At 44.4% G+C, this 14,120-nt stretch overlaps 1 protein-coding gene across 1 annotated transcript in view; it reads right to left on the reverse strand.

The window, feature by feature from the left end:
• SMAD9 (SMAD family member 9) overlaps positions 1 to 14,120 on the reverse strand; it is a 49,058-nt gene that overhangs the window by 14,678 nt on the left and 20,260 nt on the right. Inside the window, exons 2-4 of the mRNA XM_067562750.1 lie at positions 11,381 to 12,006; positions 7,495 to 7,752; positions 2,519 to 2,629 (exon numbers count right to left, since the gene is read on the reverse strand). Coding sequence (XP_067418851.1) covers positions 2,519 to 2,629; positions 7,495 to 7,752; positions 11,381 to 11,792 — 781 coding nt within the window. The 5' untranslated portion in view covers positions 11,793 to 12,006. The remainder of the gene's footprint in view (positions 1 to 2,518; positions 2,630 to 7,494; positions 7,753 to 11,380; positions 12,007 to 14,120) is intronic.

Below are 14,120 nucleotides of genomic sequence, written 5' to 3' on the forward strand. Positions count from 1 at the left end.
CACCTCAGGACGGCCCGCTTCCAGCTGAGAGTAGAGGCAGAAATACCAAAAGGCCATATGAAAGACTGTTATTTATGGAACTCCCAGTTTTTCAGACTCAAAATCTGGATAAGGATCCATTTGGGTGCCAATTTGAATGGAATCTCTGAACCTTATTTGTCCCATGAGCATTAATTAACCTGGGCATGTGAGACCCAAAAAGCAGTGGAACTCACTCCTGCTGTGAAATGTACAATACGTTTCCAATGGAGATTGGTTAGGCAGGTGGCCAGCAGGGATCAATGATGTCCTTAATGTTTCTGGAGTATTTATTTGGGGGTGCAGGGAGGGAGGAAGGGGAAGAAAGGTGACTGGAAACTTGGTAGCTGTCATATGGTTGTGATATGTACCCACAGGTTCATAGTATGGTTACCCTCCTCCTCCCTTCCCTCCAGTTGTCTGATACACACACTTGTTGCTTCTTGTCTTGAGATTGCAAGCTTTTGGGGAGAGGGGCTGTCCTTCAATATGTGTTTGCAAAGTACTCAGCCCAGCGAGGCCCTGAAACTGGCATCTGTCCGGTATTGCAATACAAGGAACAATAATAATAATTGCCCTGAGAATAGGCCACAGGAAACCAGGGTGGGGGACTCCTCATACCACAGCTTCCATGGAGCACTGCTCCACAGTGGTTGTCTCTGTGGGCAGGTCCACACTACCGCTTAGGTCGATCTAACTGATGTTGCTCAGGGATGTGAGAGAGACACCCCCGAGCAACAAAAGTTGCGACAACCTAAGAGCTGTCCACACCGGCGCTATGTCGGCAGGAGATACTCTCCCATCAGCATACAACGTCTTCACCAGATGCGCTATGGTGGCGCAGCTGCATTGGTACATCTGTGCCAATGTAGCGCTTCTAATGTAGACCTGCCTTGAAACAGGTGACTGGGTGGGCTAGAGGAGGAGCAAGCCAGCAGGTCTGCCAGCTGAGGTCCAGAGTCACTAGTGCTGCTCAAAGGCTGTAGAAATAGTGGCAGAGGGGCTATAAGGCTGTTCCATGCCATAGTCCTAAAATGGGGGTTTCTACCCTCCCAGCTTTCACTACAGAACATGGAGATGAGAATCAGACATGTACAGCTCTGACCTTCTGTACAGCACCAGTGGCATTTTGCTAGAATAAGTACTTACGTTTTCTAATAAATACTGTGACATAAAATGAAGATGGAAACACTGAAGCCTCTAAACAGAATGTTTTACAATAGCTAAATAACTCATCCCAAAATGAAGTCGAGAAAGAAATCAGTCCTGGTTTTGATTTAGCTCTTGCTGCGTTACACATGCCTCCCTCCCCCCATCCCTCATTTGATCTTTGTCACTACAACCTAGATAAAGGTGTTTGCTTTCATTAATATTTCTCTAGCTTTTGTGACACCCCCGCCCCTGATGCACATAAAATCAGAATCTTTTATCCTGGTACTTAAGTCACTGAATTCTTCAGTCCCTTCCTTACTACTGAATGAAAGGCCTGGGCTGCCTCCTTAACCCCAGAGCTGGCTGAAAGCCCACTGTTACAGTTAAGCCTTGTCCTCTGATCTGAGGGGTCTTCAGCAGAACTGGTTCCGTAGGTGACATCTCACCTGACCTGGACAAGCTCAGGGAGGAAGCGGGTTTCTTGTGGACAGTCCTCAATGCGGATCTGTCCTTGTGCCCATGAGAATGACTCTACTCTCATGGGGAGCCCTACAAGAAAAGTCCTGGGGCTTAGATGCTGAAGGTTCCATTCTGAAGCATGTGCTTGGAGGGGCACGGCTGGTCATTTAAGGCTGATGTATGGGGGGAAAAGGGGTCTCTGAATCAGAGAGGGGCCTCATAGCCTGCTCCATCGGGGCTTTCCTAGGCGAAACTGCCAAGCTTCTCAAGTTCTGGGTGGGGAGGAGCGACAGACAGATCCTGCACTTTGCAGAGATATGCGCCTCACCCAGACAGTACAGGTGCTGCTCATGTTCAATCGGATGAAAAAGGAGCAAGGGCAGGAGAAGCAATTCTTGAATCCCGGGAATCTGGGCATAGTCCTGGAGCCGGGGAGGGGGATTCCCCAATCAGGGAAAAGAAATGCTCTATGCTAACTATAAACTTTATCTACTAAGCTAAAATATGTAGCTATTTACAAATATCTTTCTTTCTTTGCAGGTTATACAACCAAGTGAAGGAGGACATGATTCTGACTCAGGCCATGTAGCAACAAGAAGGAACTATAGAGGCGTCAACCTGCACTGCCTCTTATATCTTCGGACAGGAGCAGGAGGAGAGCTACTGAGCACGTGTGGGCCAATGAGCACCGCTTTAAAGAATTTCCAGACTCGGGTGCGCGGTGTGCATGCATACCCACATGTGGAATACACATAGGGACCAGCACTCGAAGAAGAACAGTAGACCTTCCTGCTCTGAAGAATATATAATAATTCCTTGTCTAAGAATTTTTTCCTAGGGAGTAGTACAAATACTTGTATACTTTCAGGTTCTCCATCAGCAGATTTACCTCCATTGGGCAATGAGAGCACTAGCTGATTGTCAGCTGTTGCATCCATTGATCGTCCATTTTGGTTTCCTGATGTTTCTCTTGCATTGTAAGGTGGGGGTGGTGTTTCAACTAAAAAACAGAAAGACACTGAGATCAGCAAGTTGGTAAATTCTACCCAGCTCTGCCTGGTAACTATTCAACTCTACTTCATATAGTTTAACTGGAGAAAGGTCCAAAACAGAACCTGTATCTGAATCCCTGCCCTCTTCAAACTCCAGGTCAAGACTGTTTTAGATTCAAATCCCTGGAGATGAACCTGTCCCTACAGTTTAGGCTATGGGTCACATCCAAAGCCAGAAGGATCCGAATTTCGAAATGCAGTTTGGACGTGGCCCAAGATGACAGAAATATCAACTCTGATTTTGGCACCGGTGAGTCTGCAGCCCAGTCCCAGTTAGGCCTCAAACCCAAACTCCATGGAAAGAGACTGGCCTCCATCTTCAAGGATAGAGTTCCATAAATGGGTTCCCTGAACCAAGTCCACTTCACACGGAATCCTGCTGAGGTTGAAGAACAAAGACACACCAGCTGACCCCAACTGCCTTGACGGGGGAGAGACAGTCACACACATACCTCAGGCCTAGACTACTAATACAGTCAGCAAGACCAGGAAATGAATCAGACGGATCACAGGCATAATGTGGAAGTCAGGCATTACTACCTCCCTGGCCCCTATACCACGGAGCAAACAAGAGCCACTGCAATTTGCAGCCAATGCAGCCTCTGGCTCAGATTCAAGCAAAGACCGATCATGAATAAATTACAATAGTCTAGCCTGGAGGTGACGAACAAGGGTGTATCTGAAGTGAGTTCTGCATTAGACAGAACAGGGTACGTTCCAGGGCTAAGGATAGCCACTGTGAAGTAGTGCTGCAACAGGAGTTTCCATGCTGGAAAAACAATACAGAATGACCTCTGTTCTCCTGACCTGCCTCACAAGGGTTGGCCTTACCCTTGGGATAACAGTGGTTGAACAAGAGAGGGAAGAGAACGGGGCATAGCAGGGAAATTGGGCAATGAGGAGCATCCCCACCTTTTGAGAACTCCCTGCTACAAGGCAGCTCAGTCACAGACGAGTTGTGGCAGCACCCACACCTACCATGAACCACAGGTAGGCTACGAACTGCAGGTGATAGGCCTGACCTAAGTAGCAGGGAACAGCCGTCTTTGTCCCTTACTGGCAGATCTTCAACCACATTAATCAGAACTCTCTGGGTCATGAAATGGTCAGGGTCTAGATGTGCAAAGACGTTTTAAAACAAAAACAATCTAATCCAGGTGGGATTAACCCAATCCCCACTGTCCCAATAATCTCTCTCAAAAAAGGGATGAGTAGAAGCTGGGCAGTAATTTGGAAAATGAATATTTTAAAGACAGGGGCTTCAGTTTCACGCGTTTATGCACAAGGGAACCCTGGCCTTTCAAACATTTGACCACTTCCGCTAGCACCTTCACTCTAGATTTAACCAGCCAAGATAGCCAGGTGTGGTGCCATAGGCTACCAATGACAGCCTGTCTCTCTCACGCAGGACAGATGAGGTATTCATTGCCTCACACTTTATGCTATGAAAAGGGCCAACTCTCTTAATCTGACCAATCTTCTTGCCAAAGAACCAGACACACTAATGAAAAATATACAACAAATAAACTACGAACAGCCCTTTGAATTCCTGAACTGTTTCATTTACTGAATAGCAGCCTACGAAAAGGAAGACACATTCTCCATTCTAATATATGCCAAGAAGGAACAGGGTGCATTAGAAAGGTGAAATAAAGACACTGTTTTCATGTTAGAAAATACAGATATAGGCCTTGACCCTGAAAACACTTAAGCAGGGAAGTAAATTTACTCATGGGAGTAGTAACACAATGGGACTACAAACAAGTAAAGTTGCACAGGTGCTTACATGTCTGTGGGATTAATAACAGTACCTAGGTTGAAATTCACCCTTGTGCAGAGATAGAGCAAAAGACCTCTCTGCTGGCCTGGCTTGACATGAGTAATTGGACATGGGTAAGACTTGATTTATTGGGAAACAGGATTAGAGAGGCAAATGGATCAGCAGGCTGGTATCAGCATGTCTGCACTGTCTAAGATAAGGGGGAACACCCAGGGAACCATTTACAATGGACAAGATAACAATGGATAAGATAAGTCAGGAACATAAAGATGGGGTAAAGAGTAGTCTTACATGGACCGTACACGGACAGAGCATGCTGTCCAAGAATTGGTTCCTACAAAGTAACCAAGCCAATCCCAAAACGTGTAATGCAATGTATAGTAAAGACAATGTAATGTGTAAATGTATATAAAGGAAAGTTTACTGTGTAATTTTGGATGGGTGGCACACCCTATACCAATCCCCTGCTCTTGAATCTGATCGACTTAGCATAGCTTTGCTGTATGCCAAAAAAAGGAACCCGAATGACAAGACTAGAGTAGAACTGAGTTCAAGGGGAACTGACCGGAAAAAGTCTCGGGAGAACCCTAACACTGTGTGTACCACTTAAGCCCTATTTGGAGGGCTTAAATGGGAATTAAGCGGCACATTGGCCTTGGGTGGCACTTCACACAGGATAAATTCAGCGATAGTGGATTAATATAGATTAACTTGTAAAGTGACCACAGAACCGGCAAAACAGCAAATACTGAAGTATCCAGATTCATGTCATTATTATGTATATTTCAGCAGTGCCCAGGACCAGAGCTCCAATGTGCTAAGTCAGTGTTTTCCAAATGGTGGGCCCAACTCATCAGTGAGTCGCAGAAGGGTCCACGTAAATGGGTCGTGCATACCCTGGAGGCACTCTTCCCCACACTCTGACTTTCCCTGGGCAGCAGGCAACAGCATGGGGAGCGAGATTCAGGCAGCAGAGCGGAGGAAACTTGGGGTGGAGATAGGCTGCTGATTGTCCATTCCCTGGATCTGGTAATTTCCTCTGGGCTGTTGCTGCTGCCTGGATCCCACTCCTAGGTCTCTTGGACAGCAGGCAGCAGTGTGAAGAGTGGGATCTAGGCATCAGCAGTGCTGAGGAAATGGCTGGAGCCAGCGAGAGGACAGTCACCAGACTGGTGGCGATCATGAACCAGCCACAAGGAGAAAGGGGCTACCTGGGTCTGCAGAAGGGGAGCAGGAGAAGCCTGGATAACGGCGGGTCCCCAAAAAAGACGAATTGCAGTTGCTGGGTTGTCTTAGTAAAAGTTTGGGAACCACTGTGCTAAGCACTGTACAAACACATCAAAGAGCTAGCCCATCTTGAGTAATTTACAGTCTAATTTGTGGGAAGATGCAACAAGTGAGAGTGACAAAGAAAAGGAAGGAAGGGGAAAGGGAAAGGGAAGATGAGGGTTATGAAAAAAGGGTCAGGTGGTTACCTAGATAGCTATGGAACATCTTGAAGGTTCCTGAAGTTACCACAGCCTTTTAAAATTAAATAAAATCAGCTGTCCCCGACTGAATCACAATCAAATCATTTATCTCCAATTTATAATCAGATATACTCTGAGATACTGAAACTCAGATTAAGTCACTTACATTTTCAAGTCGTTTTACAAGTTTCCAGGATCAACTGAATTGGCAGAACATCCGCACTATGTAATTTACAATGGGCCTGATCTTCCTAGCACACCAGTGTAAATCAGTAGCAGCTCCACTGAAGTCAACAGTTACACAAGTGTGAAAGCACAGTGAATGAGATGAGATGCCCTACTTGTATTCCCCAGAATGACAGGCTATATTTATGAGGTTGCAGAATATGAGCTAAAATGATTGAAGATGCGGAAGAGAAATGATAGAAAAGGTAGGAAAACAAAATCTTCCTCTGTCCACAGTGTCAGAAGATCAAATAGTACAAATATATTATAGAAATCTCTCTCTCTTTATATATAAATATATATATATAAATATATATAAAGAGAGAGAGATTTATATATATATATATATCAGGGGTGGCCAAATTTACTGACACCCCCCCCCGAGACCCTTCACCCCACTGGGCAGAATCCTCTAGTTCCATCACCCTGCCACAGGGCAGAAGCTCTGAGCTCCCCCTGTCTGGTAGGTGGAGAATGGGGATGGGAGGGCATAGGGGGCTCTGCGAGCTGCACTTTAACTGTGTAAGAGCTGCACACAGCTCACGAGCCACATTTTGGCCACCCCGACTATATATATGTATGTATATATATGGACAAAACAACATTAAGGACATGAATTTAGATGCTCAAAGTCAAAATATTAAAAAGTTAAGCTGCAAGATTCAGCTCTGAATTACATCCATGTAAACCCAAAGCTGAAATCAATGGAGTTACTCTGGATATGCACTGGTTTCTATAGTAATGCTAACTTACAGTTGTTTCCCATGGCATATGTTTAACACCACAAGTATCAATATATTCCTAAAAACTTTGAAAAGTGAGAGGTTCACAATATGTGCAACATGCATGAATGAACTTTACAAAGAAGGGCTCCTAGGGGCTGTCTCAGCACCCTCTGAAGCCAATAGGAGTCTTTCCACCATCTGCAGCGGATGCTGGATCAAATCCGTTAACTTTTTCATTTCCTGAATTAAGTCTTTCCATTCATAAAATATCAAGTTACGCCAACAAATGTCTCTATTTTAATTTCCCTGGTTTTTTTCCAGGTAAAAGTCTAAACCTATAGAACTTGGGGAGTTCACGAGCGCCACTGACTTTCCTGTTGGAGTTTCTAAGCGCCTTGAGAGTGACTGGGCCTGCCCAGAGCTCACAAGCTAGGAGGCAGTATTAAAGGAGAGCCTCATTTGATTTCTTTTTATCTATTCGATCGCCTAACAAAGCACGTCCATCTTTTGCTTCAGCCTCCAAACACCAAGCAGGATCTCCTCCTGCACAAAAACTGCCGCATTCACATTCCCAGGCACAGGTGGGACATCCGGAGACCATAGTTACCTCTTACCTGTGAGTTGATATGGGCTTCCTGGTCCAGAAGAACTTCCTGGGGAGTTAGGATAGCTGATGCTGCTAGGTGACTGAGAGAACATGTGATGAGGTGATGATGGAAAAGGGGTGCATGCAGACTGCTGGAAAGAATCAGGATAGGTAGCATTATGCGGCATCAGAGGCTCGCTGTGGAGGGAAGCACTCCGGAACTTGGCAAGGAGGCTGAGATGTGGGTTGAACTCACTGTGTCTTGGAACCAGTACTGGAGGTAACACTGAAAATAAAAACAAGAGGGGAAATGTTTTAGTCAAACACCCACTCTAGCATGCTGTATCTCTGCGTATGAGTGACACACCACTCTACCAAAACATCATTGCACATATCCTGTCCTTTGAATGTTGCTAAAATGTGTTACAAACATATTTTAAATAACCTCTACCAGTGTTGTTGGAATAAGAATAAGTTACAATTCAGTTCATCCGTTACCCATCATTGAAACTAGAGGATAATAAATGAGCTCAGCAACCAAGCTTTCTTCTTTCTTCAGTAGCAACACTAGACACATGCCTTACACCATCTGACTAAAGCTTTCAGATAGCAGGTCTGGTTCCGCAGCTGCTACGTGAACAAAACTCTGATTGTCTTCAATAGGGAGAGACAGAGTTTGCATGCACACGTGCTCCCCACCCCCTACAATAATGGAAATGGCACATTTATACCCATTAAAAATACAGCTCCCACAACATCTTTTCTGGGATGCTGAAGAAGTTAGAGATTTGCTCAATACTCTTGATAAGCAGGAGTTTGTCAAACTCGGAGCCCACTTTAATAATAAAATTTGGCACTTTTCATGTGTATATTTCAGGGATTGGGATCAGTATAATTATCTGTAGTTTACAGATGAGGAAACTGAGACAAAGAGGTCAGAGGCCAGATTTTAAAAGGTATTTAGGTGCCTGAAGATGCAGATAGGTATCAAGTGGGATTTTCCTGTAACATTCCTTTCAGAGTATCAATTAATTTATTTGTTCTGATATTTCATCCCAGGTCAAGAGAAAAAGGGGAGTCAAGGTGCTCATGATGGAATCCATGTCAGAACAGCAGCAAGATAGACTGGATAGATGTGGTTGCCAACAGCACAGTGCAGTCAATGAATACACCGTAAGAGCTTGGGGTGACCTTTTGTGCACTCTAGTCCAAAGACTAACCCTACTAGCTAGGGTGAAAATTACTTGTACCGCTATGTTGCTCCTAAGGTCATGCCTCCAGTAACGTAAAGGAAGAGAGTTGTGTGCTGTATTTAAGTATAGCGAATTGTCAGTCCATTTTCCATTTAATAGATTTTTATGAATGTAACTTTTTGTCACCTTTTTTGTTAGGCCTCCTTTCTCTTCCTGGTTTCACTTCATGCTTTCTCTCTTTTCTTTTCTGTGACAGACTGGGCTGTAACTTTTTTTGTCTGCGGCATCTGCTTTTAATTTTCCTTCTCTCACCCTTCATATTCCGCTCTCTTTTTCTTGCCCAACACTCTAGGACCCTCCCCACCACAGATTTTCTTTTTTGTTTCTCTTGGCTTCCCCCATTTGCCTCCCACCCAAATCTCTCTTTCAATATCATATTTCTCTTTTATAACATTTATCCCACCAATATTTTCCTATCTCCTGCCTCCCCCGACATCCCACACACTCTGACAGTTCCAACCACTGGCACATAACACTTAGATATGTACCCAACAGCTAACAGCCTGAGAACTGAGCATTAAAGACCAGTACAAATATTTGGGATGGAGTGGGGAGAGGATCCACTCTCCAGAAGCAATACCCAAGAGAAAAGCCATCACCTCAGCTACTGGGAAACAGGGTAGGCACAGAGATTCCTGGTAAGGTGCTGTCTACAGGTCCTACTCTGGGACTCCATCTGTCACATCTGCCTCTTGCCTGAATGTTTCTGATACACTGGAAACCTCCCACCATTTTTTCCTGTTTCCCCCTCCTCGCTGCTATTAGTAGGGGTGGATGGTGCTTCCCCCAATCTCCTGGCTGATCATTCCTCCTGCTCAGACTTTGTGCCCCTGTTACAGCTGGAGACCAATGGGGTGATCTCCTGAGTCCCGCATTGCTGCTCCAGGACTAGGTTCTTTATTGGCCATTGCCTTCCACCCTTATCTCTCATGATGGTCTTGCTGAAAACCTGGCTGGGCTCCAGATGAAGACAATTGTGTGGCACTCTGACATTTGCACCTGCTTGTTGTGTCTGTGGCTGCAGTTGCTAATGTGCACAACAATTTTCCATTTAATTTGATCTCCCCATGACTTTAATGAAGACCCCGGGGCACATCTGCAGGTTTACACTTTTGGAAATCCCATCCTAGATGAGATTTCCCCCCTTCCACGAACTTTCCCTATGTCCTTAATCATGGGCAACCCTACAGTAACAAAAGCATGTGAAGAGAAAAAATGGTCAAGAGACAGATTTCAGTTTTAAGGATTCAAATACCTTCCCAGGGTTCTTTTCACTCTGGGACCACAGCCATTTTTCCATGCTAACAACCATACAAATATTGTGGGATAGATTTTTAGGCAGCCCGCTGGCTGGGGAGTTACCACATCTTCATTTCTACATGGCTCTTCTTGACAATGAGACTCATTTATAGCAAGTCAAAAGTTCACTTCTGCTTCTGCTCCGCAATCCTGCATATTAGAAGCTCCATTATCTATCGCTCAGTACACAGAGTGATCTCATTTAAAAATAATAGAGCAAGCAGCTTTCACATTATTTTAAAATTGCAGTTTCGGTTGGCAGTAATCCATTTCTAACTGAGATTTCTGACCTGGAGAAGGGGGAAATGACTCTAGCCATCTAATCCACCTCCTCTAAATTGGAAGGATTGTTCTCTATCTCCAACTCTCAGTCTTGGGAATAAAGGGGATGTTTCAAAAACTGGGGGAGGCTATAGTGGTGCTTTCTAACAGCATTTACTGAGTAGTGAGCCAAAGTCACTGCATGGATTCCACCAACAGCTGTGGGCTCGGGGAAGTACCATTGGAGGGAGGCTAGCAGTGGCAGAAGCCACATACAACCGATGTTCTATGGGCCAGCATATGTCAGAAAGCAGACAGGGGCAGCCTAATGAGAGAGAGAAGGAGAGACAGAGAAAGAGAGAGAGAGGGATCAGTGCATCTCTTGAGTCAGGTTGAAGCTTACAGTTGATCTCCCTGGTAGATATTTGTGACACAATTGCCCCTTCTTCTCCTACCCTGAAAATGATCCCCAGCAGAAAAATTTAGAGTTGCATGAGAACTTGGGAGGGGGAAGTGGGGAGTTATAAATGACCACACAGCTGAGAAAAACTCAAATGGCAGGATATCGTGTATTTTAAGGGGACTTCATTGATTTAAGATCTAGGATCTTTGCTGCACCTTCATGACAATTAATCCATCCCTGCTAATCCACTCTAAGGATTAGCAAATCAGTTTGTGGCCTTCTAAAATCAGGCAAAGATCCAGTCAGGGTGGAGAGACTTGTTTGTGCCTACATTTCATGTTAATGGGCACAATAGTGACAGCACATTAGATGGTGAGATTCTCGGAGCAGCATCCAATACATCAAAGGAAAAAAAGCTTTCAGCACCCTGGACAAGTTCCTGATGCCTGATTCTAGTCCCACACTTCGATGGGGCTTCACTGTATCCTACCATGGGAAAATAGGGTCCTTGTAAGTCACAGTTATGGGCAGAAGCTAGATCTGGGATCCCTTTCAGCAGAAAAGACAGCTCTCTTTCCAGCTGAACAGAGCTTTCTTTGTTATGATTTCACAGTAAGATTAGTTATGATGCACCAAGTACAGACATTCCACCCAAAGAGCTGATATATATTTGTATTGTTTTCAGATGATATTATTACCTGGGGTCTCCACCCGCCGGTAATGGTATGGGTTGATGCAAACTTCTTTTTGCTTCGAGCCAAATGGGAACTCACAACATTCCAGTGGTTTCAATTCATGGTGAGACTGTAAATCAGGCCAACGCCACACTCTGCAATAAATGACGTGGGGCAGCCCCTTGCGATGAGACACCTGCAGCCTCCCATCCAAGGAGCGTGGGATTGTGACGCACTTACTGGGCTGGCCAGGACAGCTCAGGGCCCTCTCAAGTTCTTCCATGGCGCCTTTCTTCTTCTTCAGTTTCTTCACCAGGGAATCTACAGCCTTCTCTGCCCACTTCTCCTCTTCATCTCCTTGCTTCCAGCCCAGCAGTCTCTTCACTGCCGGGCTGGTGAAGGAGAACAATGAGCTAATAGGGGTGCTGGAGTGCATAAGAAGCAAAGATTGGGTGTAAGTGTAAACAGAAGCACAAATCTCTCTGCTTCTAAAGCCTGGGTGAAGTCTTCACAATATTCAGACAGGCAGCTGCCTTCAAAGAGAGTCTCTTCCACACATAACAGTCTTCCTAATCTTAGGCACAGATTAAGAACATTCCAACTGGGCGGGACGCAGACCTCTCCACATACCAAGAAAGTGTTGATCAAGCCTGAAACAATAACACAATCCAGAGTTAGGCTTACTACATTTCCTGACTTAAGTTTTTAATAAAATTAGATAAAAAGAAAAATCATTTCAAAAGTGTATTTACTTTTCACTCTGTTTGCTATTTTGGTCCCAGTGCTGTCCTTGGAAGCTGGGCCCTTGGTTTTTACATTTCTCTGATGTTAGACTGAGCAAAGAGTCTAGTCACTTTAACTAGTGTTTATAGTTAGTTTCTAGTGTATGTCACTGCCTGTTCTCATTCACTAGCAAAATGCTGCAATGTTGGAGTTGCAGCAACTGCAAAGGAAAGTTTATTGGTTAAAAAACTGCTTTCACAGAGTTAAAAATCCACTGTTTTTAGGTGCTGCTGATGCTTATTTTTACAAACCCTCATCTTAGACTAAATTTGATCCAACAGAAAATAGTGGAAAGGTTTGGTTTTTAAATGGGATGAGGCAGTGTCCTTCTGAACTCAACTTCTTCCCTGCCATTATCACTGGAAATTTTATTTTAATTGTACTATTCTAACTTTTTACTTTATAACTTTCAAAGATCCATAACTAAAGTTATTTCCTCTCTTCCCCACTTGAGAGGAAGCCAATAATTCACATTTACTCTGCTTGGCTTTCTCTAGTAATTCAAAGCTTTTGGATGTAAATCACAGACTCCTTGACACAACAATGTGGGCTGGATGGATCCTGTGTTATTTCTGCTGTGAAGTGATTAGTCTGAAGATGTACAACAGTTTAGTTCTTAAGTTCTTTAGTTCTCTTCTGTCAGTGCAGCCAGTCTAATTTTAGATGTGATCCTATGGACTGGATTTCTGAGGAAGAACGTATCCATATGGGAAGCCATTTACATCCTTAAAATATTTTTGGCCTTGTTTTGATATAAAGCCCAAGTAATTGATCTTTGCACAGGGTACCTAACACTGGTTGTGAGTGAAGGGATCTTCCTTCCCCACCACACATAGAAGCTTCACAAGAACAGCCCTGATTGGTTGAATGCCTGGTTTTTAATGAGGATATTGAAATAATAGGCATTACAGAAACTTGGTGGAATGATGGCAATGGGACATGGTAATACCAGGGTACAAAATATAGAGGAATGACAGAGTAGGTTGTGCTGGTGGGGGCGTGGCACTATATGTGTAAAAAAAGAGTCAAATACAGTAAAAATCTTAAATGAATCAAATTGTACCATAGAATCTCTATGGACAGAAATTCCATGCTTGAACAGAAAGAATACAGAAGTAGGAATATACTACTGACCACCTGAAATGTTCTGGGAGACTAGAAGGGATATAAAAATGGAGAGCTCAATAACAATGGGGGATTTCAACTATTACCATATTGACTCGGTATATGTCACCTCAGGAGAGGATGCAGAGAGAGTTTCCAGACACCATTAACAACTGCTTCCGGGAGCAGATAGGCCTGGAACCTACAAGGGGAGAGGCAGTTCTTGATTTAGTCCTAAGTGGAGCACAGCTTCCACCCTGGACACATTACACGATCCATTCATTGTCTATAGCCAAGCCCTAAGATACAACTGCATTTGCTCTGATCCCTCAGACAGAGACAAACACTTACAGAATCTCCATAAAACATTCTTAAAACTATAGTACCCACCTGGGGAGGTGAAGAAACAAATTGACAGAGCCAGACGGGTACCCAGAAGTCACCTACTACAGGACACACCCAACAAAGAAAACAACAGAACAGCACTGGCCATCACTTACGGCCCCCAGATAAAATCTCTCCAACACATCATTAAAGATCTACAACCTATCCTAGAAGATGATCTCTCACTCGCTCAAGCCGTGGGAGGCAGACCTATCCTTGCTTACAGACAGCCCCCCAACCTGAAGCAAATACTCACCAGCAACCGTACACCATACAACAAGAACACTAACCCAGGAACCTATCCCTGCAACAAACCCTGTTGCCAACTCTGCCCGCACATCGACTCTAGTGACACCATCACAGGTCCTAACCACATCAGCCACACCATCAGGAACTCATTCACCTGCACATCTCCTAATGTAATATATGCCATGATGTGCCAGCAATGCCCTTCTGCCATGTACACTGGCCAAACCAGACTGTCACTACGCAA

The sequence above is a fragment of the Emydura macquarii genome, unplaced genomic scaffold (assembly GCF_026122565.2).
Source record: "Emydura macquarii macquarii isolate MOO-44397 ecotype Brisbane River unplaced genomic scaffold, CSIRO-AGI_Emac_v2 contig_2473, whole genome shotgun sequence".
NCBI lineage: Eukaryota > Metazoa > Chordata > Testudines > Chelidae > Emydura > Emydura macquarii.